This window comes from Hakea prostrata, chromosome 11 (genome assembly GCF_041222555.1).
Source record: "Hakea prostrata isolate BN-2017 chromosome 11, UWA_Hpros_2, whole genome shotgun sequence".
Lineage (NCBI taxonomy): Eukaryota > Viridiplantae > Streptophyta > Magnoliopsida > Proteales > Proteaceae > Hakea > Hakea prostrata.
The window spans coordinates 25,501,931-25,520,182 of record NC_142610.1 but is presented as its reverse complement, the minus strand read 5'-3'; the positions used below and the strand labels follow the sequence as shown (position 1 = coordinate 25,520,182).

Sequence of the window (18,252 nt, the reverse complement as noted above, 5' to 3'; positions counted from 1 at the left end):
ATGAAGCTTCAAGAATTTTATCTTCATGAATCCACATCGTTGGGGATCATTGAGTCAGAGACTCTGTCAATTGCCTTTTTTGCCTGAAAATAAGCAGACAGAGAAGGCAGTTAGGTAAACAAGATTGTAAGATAAACTGGGAGAGAATAGAAGAATGAAAGAATTCCTTACTTCCTCTTCCCAATTAGACTGAAAGGTAACAATTAGAAGTGCCAACACTTGCACACAGAGTGCACATATAATACCAAACCAGAGTCCCTGTTAGCCACACTTCCAGTGAACAATAGCATATGAGAACCAGTCCAATTTACCACAACAGTTCTGAAACAAAGACTTGAACTAGTTAACTGGAAAAGAATATAAATACTTACCTTTCCTCCAATATGGAGGACAAAAGCCAATACAATAGCAGAAGGAACACCAACCAGGTAATAAGCTCCTAAATTGATGAAAGCACCAATCTTTTGCCAACCACATCCCCTTGCTGTGCCTAAGTGGAATTGACGAAATAGTCACAACTACATAATTCAAAATTTTGTGTTTGTGAAGCTATTCATGTTAACAACATTGACAGACCTGAAAGCACACATTGAATTCCATCCAATAAGTTGGACAGCGCAAGAATTGGCATCATGCTTGCCACGTATTTTGCTACTTCCTTCTCATTGCTATAAGCGAAACCCCAAAGTTTACGCAATAAGATCATGGTCATGCCCACAAGAATGCCCTCTGTAGTGGCCATGGATAACACAGCCAGTACTGCTAAACGTGCAGCTTGAGGATGCCCAGCGCCCAATTCATTGGAAACTCGTGTACTGAGAAAGAGAAGGAAAATTTTGTAAAACCATATTCAAGGAACAAGGGATCATTATTGAAGACAGACTCAGTTAGCTCAACTCACCTTACAGATCCAGCAAGCCCAGAAGGGATCATCCAAACCAAGGCAGATGTATTGAGGCTGGGAATATGATAAGAAACAAAGATCTAAATATTAGCATCAAATAAGCACTGGTGGTGGCTGCATTTGCTTATATTGAGAAAAGACATGAACCTTCATACATATTTTGGACAATCAAGAAGCTAGTGTAGGGGTTGTTTTTAAAACAGATAAACAGAAATTTCAAAGCAATGTTTGCCATGAATGCGGTTCTCACCTGATTGACAGTACTGATGTTTCTAGCTTTGGATTTGGAAGAAGGCCAGATAAGAGAACCATTAACTCGAATGTCCACATTTCTAAGCTGTCTCAAATGATGATACAATGAGGTTAAGGATCGATCGTCAATTGTTAATACATATTCACAGGTTTGCATTGGGTGAAAAAAGATCTTGCATTACCAAACCATAACAGCAGAAGGGATTGCAAGCCATAAGAATTTGAGGACACCGTGCAATGCTTCCTTTGAGAAACCAGTCCAAGTGTTCTTGCAGGAAGGAGAGAACTTGACATACAGTGACAGCAATGCGACATTGATCCAATAAGAGATGGAATTTGCTATTGCAGCTCCAATGTTACCTAGGCCAAATTTAAACACCAAAATCCAACAGAAAAATATGTGTAGTAGTGCTGTAATTCCTGAGCTTATCATCAGTGGGAAAACAATGTTTTGTGTTTGTAAGAATCTGACTTGACATTGGAGAAGACCATACGCAAAAAGACTCGGGATCATGAAACGAGCATAAACTCCAGCTTCTGCTGCTATGTCTGGATCTTGTCCAAAAGCCAAAAGAACATGTCCTGTGTTTGCCCAGATAAAAGCAACTAGAGTACTAGTAAATAATAGCACGAACATGGCTCTCTGTGTATGTATACCAAGCATATGATACTGTTCCGCTCCATAGGACTGACCACAAAATGTATCTAATGCACTTGCCATTCCTATCTATTCAACACAAAAGAGAAAAGCAGATCTGATCATTCAAATAATCACTTCTTAGAGAGCAGCAACTGACTTGGACAGCAAATTCCCTCTCCCTTTACTGAAGTATCAATTTTCAGTCTCTGAAATGGTTCCAATTAAGAAACATACACAAATTCATCCAAAGAAACGAATTCAGTTTTATTTTAATTAGTCACATGATTATCAACACATGCAGAACAACAACTAAGATGTTCTTACGGTGCATTTCTGTATAGTTTCTGCAAATTGATGTGAAAAGAAACAACTGAAGCGTCGGGTTGCAGTAAATAGCAGAGATGTCCACACTAGATTTCACTTCATCAGTAATTCTCTTTCACAATAACCATCCAACTTCAATGAGAATGAACACAAGCCTTTTTTCGTGTGTGTGGAAATATAAGGGTTTATTATATATATGAACACAGAAGAAATTTATAGAAATGTGATACAAGGAAAACTTGGAGGAACCCACGTACCAGTAAGTCAAACCCAGTGACTGCTGCGAAGGAAGTAGCCATGGAAGCACCAGAGAGAGCTAACTCTCCAAGATGACCAACAAACATGACTGATATCGTCTGCAAACAGAACTGTAAGAAATTCGCCAGTACTAGTGGCACTGCTAACCACAACTGCCTCTTCACTTCTGCAATGATGTTTGATATGCTGCATGGACCTTTTTCCATACTACTCAATTCAGAAACATTTTCTTCAGTTTCACCAGGTCTTTGTTCTTCTCTATCCATTTTTTTTTTCTTCTCTCCCAGCTTCTGTGCTTCTGGGCTGTCTCAACTCTTGTAGTAGGAGGGAGGAAGGATGAGATTATCACGAGCCATTCACTCTGAACTCAAGGCACGTGGATCCCCAAATGAATCTCGGTGAAGCAGATGGACAGGAGAGTCAGAGGTGGTTCTGTACTCGATCCTGCAACTCTGGCTTGCCCAGAAACTCTGATAAATATTCAACTTTTTCAGTAGAAAGAAACAACATTAATTGAGATGGGACGGTTTGTGGCTCATCTTCCTAAAAGCTATCAGATTTTTGTTTGTCGCTGCCGCAGATATCATGTAAACCTTGATTTTTGTTGGGTCATTTCTCAAAGCATTTATTTTTCATCGATTTCCTCTTTGATTTTCTCGACGTGTGTTTTTGTAGAAACCCAATCTGCCTCATCTTCTCCTTCAACCTTCTCCTCTCATCTCATCTTTGGGTTTCTCAGTTTTTTCACTCCCTTAAGGCTCTTCTTCCTCTTGTTATTGTTAACAAAGAAACCCTGTTTGAAATGGGTGCAGCAACTAAGGGGATATGGGTTCTCGGTAACGCAACGTATCTCATTACGCTTCAGTTCCTTTATAGACTGGACGATTTTGATGGCCCTACAAAACACTTTTGAGGAATGGGAGACTAGCTGATCAATCAATGATATGAGGTTAGCAAATGTTAGGGTCAGTGCCTATCTTAAAAGAGATATGGTCAAAGAAACTGAATTGGTCTGCCAAGGTGCCACTGATAAAGGTTCAGTACTAGACTCTTTGACAATGTTATTCTTCATGGATTTCTTCTTGGAAGTTCGCCGGATGGAGTTGGCCTTGGAGGTATATGGAAGCTGCTGTTCCTAAAGTGAAGAAGAATGAGTGGCAACGGGTGAGCAATGAAATTTTTTATCCCCAAACTCATCTCTCTCTTTATTCTCTGTGTTCCTTCTTCCCCAATCCCCTGTTTCTTCTCAATTCTGTCCCCTTCTTCTTAGTAGCTCAAGATACAGGTTTTTATCGATATCCTTCTCCACATACCCAGAAATCTTTTAGTTTTAAATCATTTAAAGCTGTGATCACATAGGCCTGCAAGATGGGCAGAGGGCTTTGTTTTGTCGTCCTTTTTCTTGATCTTGACATAAGGTTGGTCGGTTGAAGGGTCATTTGATATTCCATTGTATGTTTTGAAAACTATTTTGTAATTGCAGAACAAGCAAGGAAGAAATCCACTAGAATGCAATAGCATAGGGCTTCAGAACATTGTGGGTTCGAGCCAATATAACTTGCCATTGTATTTGTATTAAGAAAAATCATCATGGGAAAGAAAATGAGACCCCCGCATGATGCCTCTCCATATTTACACAGAGATGCAAGATGTGGGTTTTTTCCTCTGAGTTCCTAACTTCAACTGAATTCCACAAGTTTTGAAAGTTCTTTGTATAGACAGAATCACTTGAAAAGATTATTCATCTTACACTATCTACACAAATCTGTTAAAACTTCAAAAGAGAAAAAATCTACCTGTACCACACATTCTTCCCCTATTCCATGTGACATCAAAATAAGTTGTTACACTACCTTAAAATTAACATTTGTATACTTTCTTAAACATCCAGCATCATAATTTGGCTTCATGAGACCATTTCATTGCGGATCATGGAGTTAGAGACTCTGTCAGTAGCCTTCTTTGCCTGAAATTAAGCAAAAGGTAAGTTCAAATAAATAAGTATTGAATATTATCTGTTAATGAATTGAAGAAGAAAGAATTCCTTACTTCTCCTTCCCAGTTAGATTGCAAGGTGACCACTAAAAGAGCTAACACTTGCACACACAGAGCACATATGATCCCAAACCAGAGTCCCTGTTAGCCATATTTTCAATTGACGACAATATATGTGACAATGAGCAGCCAGTCCATTTTATCAATAAGGTTTAACACAAGGACTTGAGCTAGTTAAAAGGGAAAACAAAGTATATAAATTCTCACCATTCCTCCAATATGGAATACAAAAGCTAATACAATTGCAGAAGGAATGCCAACAAGGTAATAAGCTCCTAAATTGATGAAAGCACCAATCTTCTGCCAACCACATCCCCTTGCCGTGCCTAAGTGTTAATGAAGAAAGACTCACAGATTACTTAATGATGTATAATCCAGTAAATATTTGTGAATCTATTTATGTTGACAACAGGAATGTAATAGACATTAACAGACCTGAAAGCACACATTGGATTCCATCCAAGAAGTTGGACAGAGCAAGCACCGGCATCATGTTAGCCACATAGTTTGCTACTTCCTTTTCATTACTATAAGCATAACCCCAAACTCTGCGCAATAATATCAATGCCATGCCTACAAGAATGCCCTCAGTAATGGCCATGCCTAGCACAACCGCTACTGCTAAATTTGCAGCCTGAGGATGCCCAGCACCTAATTCGTTGGAAACTCGTGTACTAAGAAAGAGAATATGAGATGTCAAAAAATTAATTCGAAGAATAAAGAAGGGATCTGTTTTGTTCAACTCACCTTACAGATCCACTTAATCCAAAAGGAATCATCCAAACCAATCCGGCTGTGTTGAGGCTGGATCAATGAAATAATGAATGCCAATTAGAAACAAACAACTAAACACAGCATCAAGAACTGAAGACGGCTGCAGTGTTTATATGAAGAACACAAGTAGATTGAATAAACAGTTGTCGAAACACTATCAGAGGAATTAAGCACACAATCACACAAATATCAACCATGTTTTGGATAGCTTTTGCGGGTTAACTTTTAAACAGATACAAGAAAATTTCCTAGGAAGAGGTTTGTGGGTTGTGGTTCTCACCTGATTGACAGAACTGATGTTTCTAACTTTGGATTTGGTAAAAGACCAGATAGGAGAACCATCAGCTCAAATGACCACATCTCCAAGCTGTTGCAAACAATGGTACAATTAGGTTAAGTTAAATCTGGTATTGATCTATACATATACTACTCAAGACTTGTGAAATAAGATTATGATTTTGAGTTACCAAACCATAACAGCCGAGGGGACTGCAAGTCTCAAAAAGTTGAGGACACCATGCAATGCTTCCTTTGAGAAACCAGTCCAGGTATTCTTGCAGGAAGGAGAGAACTTGACATAGAGAGCCAACAATAGGACGTTGATCCAATAAGAGATGGAATTTGCCAATGCAGCTCCTATGTTACCCAGGCCAGATTTAAACACTAAAATCCAACAGAAAAAGAAATGTAGCAGAACTGTAACTCCTGAGCTTAGCATCATTGGAAAGACAATGTTTTGTGTTTGTAAGAATCTGACATGGCATTGGAGAAGGCCATATGCAAAAAGACTTGGGATCATGAAACGAGCATAAACTCCAGCTTCCGCTGCTATGTCTGGATCTTGTCCGACAGCCAAAAGAATAGATCCTGTGTTTGCCCAGATAAAAGCTAGGGGAATGCCCACAAGCATCAGCACAAACATGGCCCTCTGCATATGTATCCCAAGCATATGATATTGCTTTGCTCCATAAGACTGACCACAGAATGTATCTAATGCACTTCCCATTCCCATCTGTTCGACAAAGGAAAAAAAATCAAAATAAAAGGACTCAATCATATAATTACTCACTACTAAGTAGCAAGAACTTATAGCTATTCCCCTCTCCCTTTTCTGAAGGATCAGATTTTGAATCTCTTTTAACACACACACATTCAACTACAGACACTGAATTCCCATTTTTTTCAACCAATAAAATTATGAACCAAGGAGAACTAAAATTAAGGGCTTTTTTTTTTCTGTGTGTGTGTGTGTGCGTTTCTAGGAGAACATGTAGGAATGGGCAAGTGAGTAATTATTGTGTATATGCATGTAGTATCAGAAAATTAAATTGAAAATAATCTGGAGTGTTTTTCTAATTTTCAGTAAAGAGCAGAGATTTCCAAGGCCCTGCTTAAAGATACAATATTTGCCACCAAATACTCTCTGAATGGACTTTCAAAAATCAATCTTTTCACCTATAGAATGCAAAGAGATAAAGACTAAGAACATAGTGAATACTCATTTACAGTCGATTTCATTTACAACAACTGAACGTAAAGAAGCTTATTTCCTGGTTCTGTTTGATGAGACAGAGCAAAGGAACTCAAGAGTTTGGACAATCTGAGAATGTTTTTCATTTTTTAAGACAAGAGGGTAAGTAAGTGAAACACGTAGAAATCAATTATAGAGAAAACTGAGAGGAAACCCACATACCATTAAGCTAAACCCAGTCACGGTTGCGAAGGAAGTGGCCATGGAAGCACCAGAAAGAGCTAATTCTCCAAGATGACCCACAAACATGACAGAGATAACCTGTAAACAATACTGCAAGAGACTAACAGATATTAAAGGTCCGGCTAACCACAGTTGCTTCTTTACTTCTGCAATGATGTTTGATCTGCTGAATGGAATCTTTCCCACACTTCTCAAACCATTCTCTTCAGAAAACTCAATAAGAGGTGAACTGAGACTCGATCTTTGCTCTTCTCTCTCCATTTTGTTCTTCTTCCAGCTTCAGTGCCTCTCCCCTCTCAACTCTTGTGGTCGGGAGAGAGAGACAGGGAGACTAAGGGGTAGACTATTGTGTACCAATCAATCTCAACACAAATGAACCAATGAATCTGAACTGAAGAGACGTAAGCGATTGTTCTTACCAAGAAAGAACAAAGAAAATAGAAAATTTGTAAGATTGTAATTACCCTTGTTTTCTTTGCTTTTATTATTAACTATGAACTCCACGACAAAGTGACAAACTGCTTTAATTTAATCATGAAGCGTTGAAATAAAAAATCCAGCCATGCATGATGTCGTTTTGTATTTTGGTAGAATATTTCACAAGAAGAAGACAGAAACCGTTTTTCTCCATTACCCATTTGTCTGGTTACGAGGCTAATCATGAGTCATATTCCTTTTTCATATTCTGACTAAGTGGGGTAAATTTACACTTCTTCTACGAAGGAAGGCAGAAAATGAAGAAGCAGCCACCTTGGGTTGTTTTATTTCCTGATTTTTTGTTGAGATCCTAGATCCAGATGATAAGCTCTTCTCTATTTTACAACCACATGAAAGTTTCACTTTTAATTCATTTTGTTTAAAAGTAATTAAAGATAGATTCAATCTTAAATACGTGGTGAAAGAGACCAAAGAACCATAACGTATATATAAAAGATCTTAACTCAGATTTAAAACCCTGTGTTGGGACCTCGCACAAAGTTGCTCTAAGTTACCCAGATCCAAGCTAGAAGGTGCTTGCTGGCTACAATATAAGGAATTATTAGTAGAGCAACGGTCCGGACTTTTGAAGCAATGGCAAGCACTCGATCCAATACCTTAAAACCATGATTTGGAAGGCATTGACCCATTTAAATTCATCTGATCAGTTTTGACTTGATTCAGATCAGTCTCTTTTTATTTGAGCAGGAGATGAGCTTTATTTACAAGAAGAAAATAGTAAGCGAATCAGAATATTCTGGGCATCTAGGGTTCTCTTACATATGATTAGATAAAACCACTTTCATCTTCAGCAAATTTGTCAATTTGATTCTGAAAGTGTTTTTATATGAGCAGGCACGGTCTATGCTTCCATGGTGTATCAGGTATGCACTAGAGACGGAGACCAAGCCCTCTGAAGTTGTTTCTCTTATTACACCAAGGGTTTATATAATTTCATAGAAGGATAAGGAGACACAGACATGTAAGCAAACATAGAGGCCAAAAACACAGAGTAAAAATAGAAATTTCTTTATTTTTGTGAAATACAATTTCCTCTTCTTGAGGATGTAAAATAATAATGCAACTCTCATTTTTTTTGTCCTCTACGTAATTTTTTTTTGGGTATACGTATAATAAGATTCGTAATTCCTTTATTCATTTCTTAGTCAGTATTGTTTACAATTGCAGAAGGAATGCCAACAAGGTAATAAGCTCCTAAATGGATGAAAGCACCAATCTTCTGCCAACCACATCCCCTTGCTGTGCCTCAGTGTTAATGAAGAAAGACTCACAGATCACTTAATGAACATATAATTTAGTGAATGTTTGTGAATCTGTTTATGTTGACAACAGGAATGTAATAGAAATTTAACAGAACTGAAAGTACAAACTGGATTCCATCGAAGAAGTTGGACAGAGCAAGCATCGGCATCATGTTAGCCACATAGTTTATTACTTCCTTCTCATTACCAGAAGCATAACCCCAAACTCTAAGCAATAATATCAATGCCATGCCTACAAGAATGCCCTAAGTAATGGTCATGCCTAACACAACCACTAATGCTAATTTTGTGGCCTGAGGATATGGCCGGCACCACATTCGCTGGAAACCTGTGTACTGAGAAGGATAACATAAAATTTATAAAAAGAATATTTGATGAATAAAGGAGGATCTATTTTGTTCAACTCACCTTACAGATCCACTTAGTCCAAAATGGAATCATCCAAACCTAACCGGTTGTGTTGAGGCTGGAACAATGAAATAATGAATGCCCATTAGAAACAAACAACTAACTACAGCATCAAGAAACTGATGATGGCTGCAGTTGCTTATATGGAGAGCACAAGCAGATTGAATAAACAGTCATAGACACACTATCAAAGGAATCAAGCACACAATCACAGCAACATCAACCATGTTTTGGATAGCTTTTGCAGCGTTTAACTTTTAAACAGATAATAAGAAAATTTTGTAGGAGGAGGTTTTTGCATTGTGGTTCCCACCTGATTGACAGAACCAATGTTTCCAAATGTGGATTTGGTAGAAGACCAGATAGGAGAACCATCAGCTCAAATGACCACATCTCCAAGCTGTTGCAAATAATGGTACAATTAGGTTAAGTTAAATCTGGTACCAATCTGTAGATAGACTTGTGAAATAAGATAATGATTTTGAGTTACCAAACCATAACAGCTGAGGGGACTGCAAGCCTCAAAAAGTTGAAGACACCATGCAATGCTTCCTTTGAGAAACCAGTCCAAGTATTCTTGCATGAAGGAGAGAACTTGACATAGAAAGCCGATAACCAGGACATTGATCCAATAAGAGATGGAATTTGCCCATGCAGCTCCTATGCTACCTGAGCCAGATTTAAACACTAAAATCCAACAGAAAAGGAAAGGTAGCAGAACAGCAACTCCAGAGCTTGGCATCATTGGAAAGACAATGTTTTGTGTTGGTAAGAATCTGACATGACATTGGAGAAGACCATATGTGAAAAGACATGGGATCATGGAACGAGCATAAACTCCAGCTTCTGCTGCAATGCCTGGAACTTGTCCAACAGCCATAAGAATAGACCCTGTGTTTGCCTAGATAAAAGCAAGGGGGATGCCAACAAGCATTAGCACAAACATGGTCCTCTGTATATGTATCCCAAGCATATGATATTGCTTTGCTCCATAAGACTGACCACATAAAGTATCTAATGCATTTCCCATTCCTATCTGCTCGACAAAGGGGGAAAAAAATAAATAAGAAGACTTTTTTTTTCCTTTCTTTTTTTTTTTTTTTTTGGGGGGTTGGGGCAACAAAAAAAAGAAGATTTGATCATACAATTACTCACTTCTAAGTAGCAAGAACTTTTTTTGGATAGCCATTCCCCTCTCCCTTCTCTGAAGGATCAGATTTTGAATCTCTTTTAAAGATATCAATTAAAAGCACACACATTCAGTAAAAGAAACTGAATTCCCAATCTATTAGCTACACAAGATTATGAACCCCAAGGAGAAGACATTTTATTGTCGTTGAAAGAAATGGAGACAACAATGTGTAGCCATCCTCACTCGCTCTCTATTGTCTTATCATTTAATAGAGTCAAGATCCTGCATATAAATTTACATTTACCAAAACTCCTCTCCTCCTTAAAGTATGTATGGTGCCAACATAAAAGGGTAAAGTATCCATCTCCCATTAATAATAAAAAATTGTGAACAAAATATGACTTCTTAAAATAATTTTGATAAATTGTATTTCTCAATGCAATATATTTCAGATCAATGTGGTTTCTATTTCAAATGATCAACTAATTTATCCCCACTGTACATGCGATTAACTTATCAATGAATATGAATTATCTTTCTTTCTCTCATCAAAGAAAAAGAATTTATACCCTCCTGACCTAAAGCACCATTTAATTGATGGTTAGACCTAAAGCACCAACATATCAAGCTCAGGCCCACCTTTGAACACCTTCAAAGCCCAGCTCTATGATGCCAAGTCAATGGGGACACCATTAATATCAACTCTTTCCTTCGCTTTCCTTGCCTATTGAGGGAACAAGAATGGAAAGGGATCAGATATATCTTCTAGCAGGAGAAAACAAACCTTTAGTATGGACTGCAAGAAAGGTTTCACTAGTGACCCACTCAACCTCAAGCTTGTTGTGGGGGTTACTAATGGACCAAGCAAGCCCATCAGAAGCCTTGAGGTAGACTACTTGGAATGCAAGTTCAAATGACCAAATTTCAATCAACAGCCAATGGAGATCACTTACCTCTTCCTCCCAATTAGTCCGCATAATTAGGAAAACAAGACATAACAACTGTGTCAAGAGAGCACATATAATCCCCAGCCAAAGGCCCTGATTAAGACAAAAATGGTAGTTAAGCCAAAAAACAAAAAAGATTCATTAGTCTGGCTTTGGTTGGTTATTAGTTTTTGACATGCAATGAAGCCGAAATGCTTGAGGGAAGGATTCAGTTTTGGAATGGTTCTGTTTCAGGTATTTATAAGATTGAATTATCAAGCGCTATTAGCCATTATCAGGTTGCTACTGTTTCATTCTGTTTCCGATATACATAATAATGAGACAAGTTTATTGGTTTTCCTGGCCTTCTATTGGTGTAAGGCTGAATGGTTGGTCTTGTGGGTTTTCATTTTGTCCAGGATTTCCAACCAGGTTTTGTTTTGGTTTGGCCTGGTTATTTGCTCAGTTTCACTTGGTCCAACCAGTTCAGATGGGTTTTACACCCCTACACAAAGGTGAAGAAAAAACTTAATTAGGTACTGGTTACTTTCTTACTACAAAAGTCAACGGAAATATGGTTCTATAATCATGGAAATCTAGCCAGTTTCAATGACATTAAAAAGGAAATGAGCAACTTCTAGTGATGGACATACCTTCCCTCCAAAATGCAACACAAAAGCGAACAGGATAGCTAAAGGAATGCCCACAACATAATAAGCAATAACATTGATGACTGAGCAAGTATTTTGCCAGCCACACCCTCTTGCAGCACCTAAAGTGAAACCCAACCAGAAAAAATAAGATATATCCACTGTTTAGCAAGAAAGATGTTGGCTTGAACTCATTGATGGTAACATGATTACAAAAGCAGATGAATTGTCAGTAATTCAAACCTGAAAGCACACACTGCAGTCCATCCAAGAAGTTAGAGACTACAAGTAATATCATCATGGCTGACACATATTTGATCACTTCTTCTTCATTGCTGTACAATCTACCCCAAATGCCACGAACCAAGAAAGTAATGGTTGCTACTGTCACACCCTCTGTCAAAGCAATGACAGTCACAACATATACTGCCAAGCGTGCTCTTTGTGCTTGTCCAGCGCCTAGTTCATTTGAGACTCGTGTACTAACAAATGACAATTTATAAGCCTTTCAGGTAAATGCAAAAAATATATATATATAAATATAGCGCATCTGTTTAGTGTAACTTGCCTTACAGCACCACCCACACCAACTGAGATTGTGTAGACCATCCAACAAGTGTTAAGGCTGCAAATACAACACATATTCAAAATAAAATGGTAAGATTAAAAACAAATGTTTGATAAATGATTTATTTAGAGTTAGTAATTGTTCCAAATAGAGTACACAACTGATGAAAACAGATTAATTAGACTATGACCTTATAGACAACACAGATGTCTCCAGCTTTGGATTTGGAAGGCGACCAGCCAGGAGAACCACCATCTCAAATGACCAATATTCCAAGCTGCATATAACTCATTTATAAGATTTAAATAATATATATCTAAAGCTGAAATTTTTAATAAAATCATAGTCAAATTCCAAATTCTATAAATAAGATGCATAGTACCAGGAGGGGGGGAAAAAGAAAAAGAACTTACCAGATCATTATAGTTGAAGGAATAGCAAGTTTCAGAAAATTGAAAATATCAAGCAATGCCTTCTTTGATAACCCAGTCCAAGTCATCCCACAAGTTGGAGATAATTTGATGTAACATGCCAAAAGCAACACATTGATCCAATACGAGATGGAGATTGCCAAAGCTGCACCTTCTATGCCAAAGCTTGATTTGTATACTAAAAGCCAACATAAGAGGATGTGGAGTAAAGCTGTAAATCCGGAAGTTATCATCATGGGAAAGACAATGTTTTGGGCTTGTAGGAATCTAATCATGCATTGAATGATTCCATGAGCAAAAAGACTTGGGATCAACCAAGCAGTAAACTTCCCTGCTTCCATTGATATTTCGACATCTTGCCCAAAGGCTATGAGAATTTGGCTTGTATAGAACCAGATGAAACCAAGGGGAATACCAACTATTGAAAGGACTAAAATTGCCCTCTGCATATGAATCCCCAGCATATGATGCTGTTTTGCTCCGTATGCCTGGCCACACAATGTCTCCAATGCACTTCCCATTCCTAACTATCAAACATCAAAGAGAATGACTGAAGAAATGTTGTGTGCTTTATAGAAAGCTTCATCTAATGACTAATTTAGACAGTACATAAGTCAGAGAAAGATAGAGTAAGATTGGGGGCTTGGGGGCTTGGGGCAATACTTTAAGGAAAGGACGGCTATGCTCTCTATTAAATTTAAGTACTTGTCTAATTTATAAAGTAACAAAATTTCAAAAGCTATAACTTGAAATTCACCTTTTTGAATGTTAAAAACTCAAGGATCCCTTGAGTTTTCAAGAACTCCCTACTGTTTCTTGGAGAACAAAGAGAGGTATCTAGTTTGTATGGGAAAGAACATCACAGAAAGATCATCATGCTTACTCATTCAGACGGCTAAAGTCAACTCAAGGATCAAAAACTCATTTTCCAAAGGGATACAACAAAAAGGAAGAGTTTTGGAGAGAGGGAGAGGGAGGGGAAGAAACCCACTTACCAACAAGCTAAATCCAGTTACTGAAGCAAACGAGATTGCCATGGAAGCACCAGACAGAGGAAGCTCACCAAGGTGACCAACGAACATGACAGAAATTACTTGTATTAGGTACTGCAATATACTCACTCCAATGAGAGGACCAGCTAGCCAGAGCTGTTGCTTTGCCTCTGCAGAAAATCTCTTTGTGAAAACAGGATCTTCTGAGGTAACCTCACCCAATAAGAGAGGAAACTGGGTAGCTGCTGCTTCTCCATCCGTTCCTGTCGTCATCATCTGCTCTGATTTCGCCTCCAGGAACTGCGTGTCCCCTACCAAGCTAGTGTACAAGCGAGAACAAATCAAGAACAAACAAACAAACAGGATTAAGAAGAAGAGAAAGAGGAAGACAACAACTCCCTTACTGTTCCTTGTAATGATTCGTCTGATTCCTGCTGATTTTGCCCTGTTTCAACCTGTTACGTTTTCTCAAAAGTCTTTCTAGTAGAAATCAAAACTTGTTTCTTTTGAATCCGGATCATCTCCCTGACCTTTGTGCTTCCCTTATACACTTCAAAGTTCAAACACAAAATCGGGTGGGCTTACAAGTAAAAATAATAATAATAAAAATATATAATTTTCAATTTGGTCCCTCATATTTGAATCAATTGGATTGAATCAGATCATTTTTAACAACAAAAAAAACTAATATGTTCTGCATCTGTCTCCCTGTAATATCCAAAAATATCAATTTAAGAACAAATTAATTTTTATTATTAAAATACTTTTATATTTTTTTTGAACAGGAACTTTTTATATATAGAGGAATATTACATGCCGTCCGCAAGTGTTTTAATACCTTTATACATAACCGATCATCAAATTAGTAACGCACATAAATTTCACTCCAAGGATCCTAATTAGAACACTGATAGATTACTTATGATTATAATTTTCTTTTCAATTAAAGGTTTGTTAAATTTTAAATTTATAGAATCAAACCCTTGACTGAAATAAATGGAAGCCCAAGAGTCGCTCATTGAAACCCATCCCCAGCAAAAAAAGCAAAACAAAATCATAGTTTAGATTTAAGATTTCTGTTAAGGTACTATTAAGGAAATCATCTATTTGTTTTGTAACTTTTCTTTAAGATTTTATAAGATCACACATTCTGTTTTTTTTCTTTTTCTTTTTCTTTTTTTTCCTTTTTTTATTTAAGGTTTCTGTTAAAGGTACTCTTAAGGAAATCTTCTGTTCATGTTTTTTTTCTTTTTTTCTAACCATTTGTTTCGGAATCGGCACATCCTTAGATTACTAATTGGTCGTCTACAGAAATCGGGGAAAGATCAGCAAGAAGAAGACTTCAAACAAGATTGGGAATGTTTTTTTGGGTAGAACTAAAATTGGAAATGAATTCTAGAAGAAACGAATTATGGGAATTTGGTTCTCGATTAACTCAATTTGAAAATCCTTTAAAAATATAGTTGAATCGTTGCTGTCGTTGAGATCGTTGTAATACTAGATTGTGACCCCCGGTAAGGAGTTATCTTCTTATTTCAACCAACATTGAGGAGTTCCAATGAGGTTTGGTCCATTTCTTAGGTTTGGAGGTTTCATCGTTTTGTTAGGCTTGACGGAGATTTAGTAAAGGATATGATATTGTAAATTTGATTTAGTAAAGGATATGGTATTGTAAATTTAAAATATTGAAAATCCTTGAATGTGAAATAATACCTAAATATTATAAGCACATTCGAGTTTTTTTTTACATAGTAACATAGTGTCTGATTTAACTGTTTTAAGTGAGATTTTTTTTGGATATGAGGTTAATGCCACCGAATGGGTGCGAAACCAAGATCTCCCCTAGGAGGTTGGGCCTTTAACCGTTTTAGTAACTCATCATCATTGGCAACTTAAGTGGGTTTTTTATTTGCGACCACCTGCAACATGAAGGCCCAGATTTTGCCATGTGACATAAAGGAATCAAACGGTTTTGAAATTAAATAGCAAGGATTATATTTTAAATATAATTTTTTGTTCTTATATTTAAGGGCTTAATAGTGTTCAAATTTTCAACAAGAAACCTAACTCTATCGATTCTAATTCCTTATTTCTTAGGATTTGATTTTCCATGTCAAGTTTAGGGGTTGAATGGAATGTCAGAGAATAAATGAACTCATTTTCTTGTCTCTCTTCCTCCTTCCTCTCGCATTTGTAGGGATCAAGAACCTTAAGATCACTACAAATTCTAGAGGCATGATACTTTTCGAAAAATTTGGCTTCACACACACTAGTCACGTCATAGTTAGTGTTTCCAATGTCTCTCACTCTTCATCTCTCTCGCAGCCTAATCTCTCACGCTTCGGCATCTTTGTTCTCTCTAAAGATCTCTAGCTTGATTTAAGAATTATAAAGGAAATGGTTGTTGAAGTGGATTTGCCAATGCCTAAAGTTTCTACGTACCATTCCTGTGGATGGAAGTGTTATTTTAATGTATAATTTATCTTTTATCATTGATGACCAAATACATTATTCTCTCATTCCAACTCACGATTATTACATTGCAATAAAGAAATCTCGTCATTGTGGCATGGCGAGAACACAACCTAAGAATTTGGATCACGTAATTACTAGATCTGAACTAGGGTAGGAAAAAATGAATAAAAAATGTATGAAAAATTAATTTTTTTTTCATGAAATTTCCAAATGTGACTTGTTTGGTTTATTGGAATAAAAAAAAATAGTAAACAAACTTCTTTCTTTAAGGTCTATCCCATCTTTTTTCAATACCCTCACAAAATATGTGAAATTTTGTTAAAAATATATATAGAAAATAATAAAGTAGGTCCTATTTTGAAACTTTTTACAAAATTCTTTTCATTTCTTTTGTGATCTCCACCCCAATTATATATGGGTTACACATGTTTATTTTTTAATTTTTTATTTTAACTCTACATTTGCAAACAAAGGATGCCCTATTGTTTTCCATTTTGAAGTATACAATAGGGAGTGGGTCTCCCTTGTAAATATTAAAAAATTAATAATAAAAAATCTCATTAAGCCTTATATCAGTCTCACCTTGTGTGGTTCAAAACCATCATGAGTACACATGGGGAGCTGATCCGAACTTGGATCTTATGGCCCCTCAGTTTTCACTCTCTTTACTACCATTAATTAACTAGGAGTCACACTTGGTTGTACATTCCCTTTTATATTGCTAGTTCAAAGAATCCCAAAGAAGAAAAAAGTGGAAATTGCTCGGGTGCTGCACATTAAACGAATGGTTGAGATCTCGGATTTCGATCTCAACCGTTGACAACACAGTGCACTTGAGCAATTATTTCACACTACTTAACTCTTTCCTGCCATTAATTAACTAGGAGTCACACTTGATTGTACATTCCCCTATATTGATATTTCAAAGAATCTCAAAGAAGAAAAAAATAGAAATTGCTCGGATGCTGCACATTAAACGAACGGTCGAGATCTTGGATTTCAATCTCGATCGTCGACAACACAGTGCACTTGAGCAATTATTGCACAAAACTGAAGTCGAACCGAAAAAAATGGACAAATCCATAGAATATTCCGTGGCGAATGATCCATGTGGGAGTACTTTTACAAAGTATACGGGGAAGGTTTTTCTGATTTGAAGCACGTGACTCTTACACTAGCATGGGGACTGAAAAAAAAGCACGGGTCGCTGCATCAACAAGGACGATGATTTGATCTTTCATGAGACGAGGATAGTATAGTGGCCCTTTGTACCATTGTGTTGATGCAAACACTTTTTCTAGAATATACTTGAATCTCTTTTAAATAATTTTAGATAGAACTTAAAACTGTGGAACAAAATAGAAAAATTATTTGGGTGCTTTACAATTAATCTCTAGCACTTGAAGTGAACGGTCGAGATTAAGATATCGAACGAGATTTCCATTTTGACCATCCATTTCTAAAACCGACAGTCGAGAGGTCATTCATAGCACAATACTATGCATTAATTACAGAACACTGAAGTCGAACCACAAAATACAGAAACAGAAGGTCGATATCAAAATTTCGTCATTTGCAACACAGTGTTGTACATTAATTGAAGTCGAGCCTACAAAATAGAAAAGAAAAGCCTACAAAATAGAAAAGAAAGTTGTCGGGAAGGACTAACTAGGGTTGTTATGTTTGACCTTCGATAAGTGGACCCATGGGCCATGACATTTTTATCTGTTTAAATTTTATGGAAAAAATGAATCAGCTACTACAAATGCAATATGCATTATTGCGCATGTGATATGTGCATGGATTACTAGACCAGTTGTGTTGTACCATATGGACCACAAGTTAACTTTAAATTGCTTTTGTGTTGTACATATGAACATAAAAGAAGCACGAGCTTTTACATCCCATCCTTAAAGGTGTCAAACCAAATCCAACAACACAAGTTGTCTATCTAAATGGGAAAAAATTTTTTGAAGCATTCTTACTAAT

The 18,252-nt window shown here is 37.0% G+C and overlaps 3 protein-coding genes and 1 pseudogene across 5 annotated transcripts; all 4 read right to left on the bottom strand.

The window, feature by feature from the left end:
• Window positions 1–23: 23 nt before the first annotated feature.
• LOC149001127 (protein DETOXIFICATION 16-like) lies at window positions 24–2,608 on the bottom strand. Of its 2 annotated transcripts, XM_089140175.1 has the most exons (9): window positions 2,575–2,584; window positions 2,378–2,544; window positions 1,339–1,883; window positions 1,155–1,241; window positions 902–958; window positions 577–815; window positions 372–490; window positions 172–258; window positions 24–83 (listed from the first exon to the last, which is right to left on the bottom strand). In XM_089140175.1, exons 1-9 carry the CDS (start codon window positions 2,582–2,584, stop codon window positions 24–26), a joined length of 1,371 nt encoding a protein of 456 aa, XP_088996301.1. The 2 variants fall into 2 exon arrangements, with proteins under 2 accessions (XP_088996301.1, XP_088996300.1); XM_089140174.1 differs by having other exon boundaries at window positions 2,378–2,608.
• Window positions 2,609–3,678: 1,070 nt separating this feature from the next.
• On the bottom strand, window positions 3,679–7,352 carry LOC149001126 (protein DETOXIFICATION 16-like). Its single transcript, XM_089140685.1, has 8 exons — window positions 6,901–7,352; window positions 5,675–6,219; window positions 5,488–5,574; window positions 5,181–5,237; window positions 4,869–5,107; window positions 4,641–4,759; window positions 4,428–4,514; window positions 3,679–4,344 (listed from the first exon to the last, which is right to left on the bottom strand). Exons 1-8 carry the CDS (start codon window positions 7,180–7,182, stop codon window positions 4,285–4,287), a joined length of 1,476 nt encoding a protein of 491 aa, XP_088996811.1. The 5' UTR covers window positions 7,183–7,352; the 3' UTR covers window positions 3,679–4,284.
• Window positions 7,353–8,504: 1,152 nt separating this feature from the next.
• LOC149001125 (protein DETOXIFICATION 16-like) lies at window positions 8,505–10,161 on the bottom strand (annotated as a pseudogene). Its single transcript, XR_016170735.1, has 4 exons — window positions 9,580–10,161; window positions 9,403–9,489; window positions 9,090–9,147; window positions 8,505–9,016 (listed from the first exon to the last, which is right to left on the bottom strand). The product of XR_016170735.1 is annotated as a protein DETOXIFICATION 16-like (transcript).
• A 43-nt stretch (window positions 10,162–10,204) lies between these two features.
• Window positions 10,205–14,380, bottom strand: LOC149001124 (protein DETOXIFICATION 16-like). Its single transcript, XM_089140036.1, has 9 exons — window positions 14,193–14,380; window positions 13,792–14,107; window positions 12,779–13,323; window positions 12,556–12,642; window positions 12,366–12,422; window positions 12,041–12,279; window positions 11,801–11,919; window positions 11,175–11,261; window positions 10,205–10,945 (listed from the first exon to the last, which is right to left on the bottom strand). The coding sequence occupies exons 2-9, from the start codon at window positions 14,062–14,064 to the stop codon at window positions 10,886–10,888; spliced, it is 1,467 nt and encodes a 488-aa protein (XP_088996162.1). The 5' UTR covers window positions 14,065–14,107; window positions 14,193–14,380; the 3' UTR covers window positions 10,205–10,885.
• Window positions 14,381–18,252: the final 3,872 nt, after the last annotated feature.

Excerpts from the sequence above, each read along its gene's own strand:
- LOC149001126 (XM_089140685.1), bottom strand. The coding sequence starts at position 7,182 with ATGGAGAGAGAAGAGCAAAGATCGAGTCTCAGTTCACCTCTTATTGAG. Across the intron at positions 4,760-4,868 it reads AATCCAATGTGTGCTTTCAG|GCACGGCAAGGGGATGTGGT; the intron begins GTCTGTTAATGT and ends ATTAACACTTAG. Across the intron at positions 4,515-4,640 it reads TATTCCATATTGGAGGAATG|GGACTCTGGTTTGGGATCAT; the intron begins GTGAGAATTTAT and ends TATGGCTAACAG.
- LOC149001127 (XM_089140174.1), bottom strand. The coding sequence starts at position 2,584 with ATGGAAAAAGGTCCATGCAGCATATCAAACATCATTGCAGAAGTGAAG. Across the intron at positions 1,884-2,377 it reads TCACTGGGTTTGACTTACTG|ATAGGAATGGCAAGTGCATT; the intron begins GTACGTGGGTTC and ends TGTGTTGAATAG. Across the intron at positions 816-901 it reads GGGCTTGCTGGATCTGTAAG|TACACGAGTTTCCAATGAAT; the intron begins GTGAGTTGAGCT and ends TCTCTTTCTCAG.
- LOC149001124 (XM_089140036.1), bottom strand. The coding sequence starts at position 14,064 with ATGATGACGACAGGAACGGATGGAGAAGCAGCAGCTACCCAGTTTCCT. Across the intron at positions 12,423-12,555 it reads ACATCTGTGTTGTCTATAAG|CCTTAACACTTGTTGGATGG; the intron begins GTCATAGTCTAA and ends TTGTATTTGCAG. Across the intron at positions 11,262-11,800 it reads TGTTGCATTTTGGAGGGAAG|GGCCTTTGGCTGGGGATTAT; the intron begins GTATGTCCATCA and ends TGTCTTAATCAG.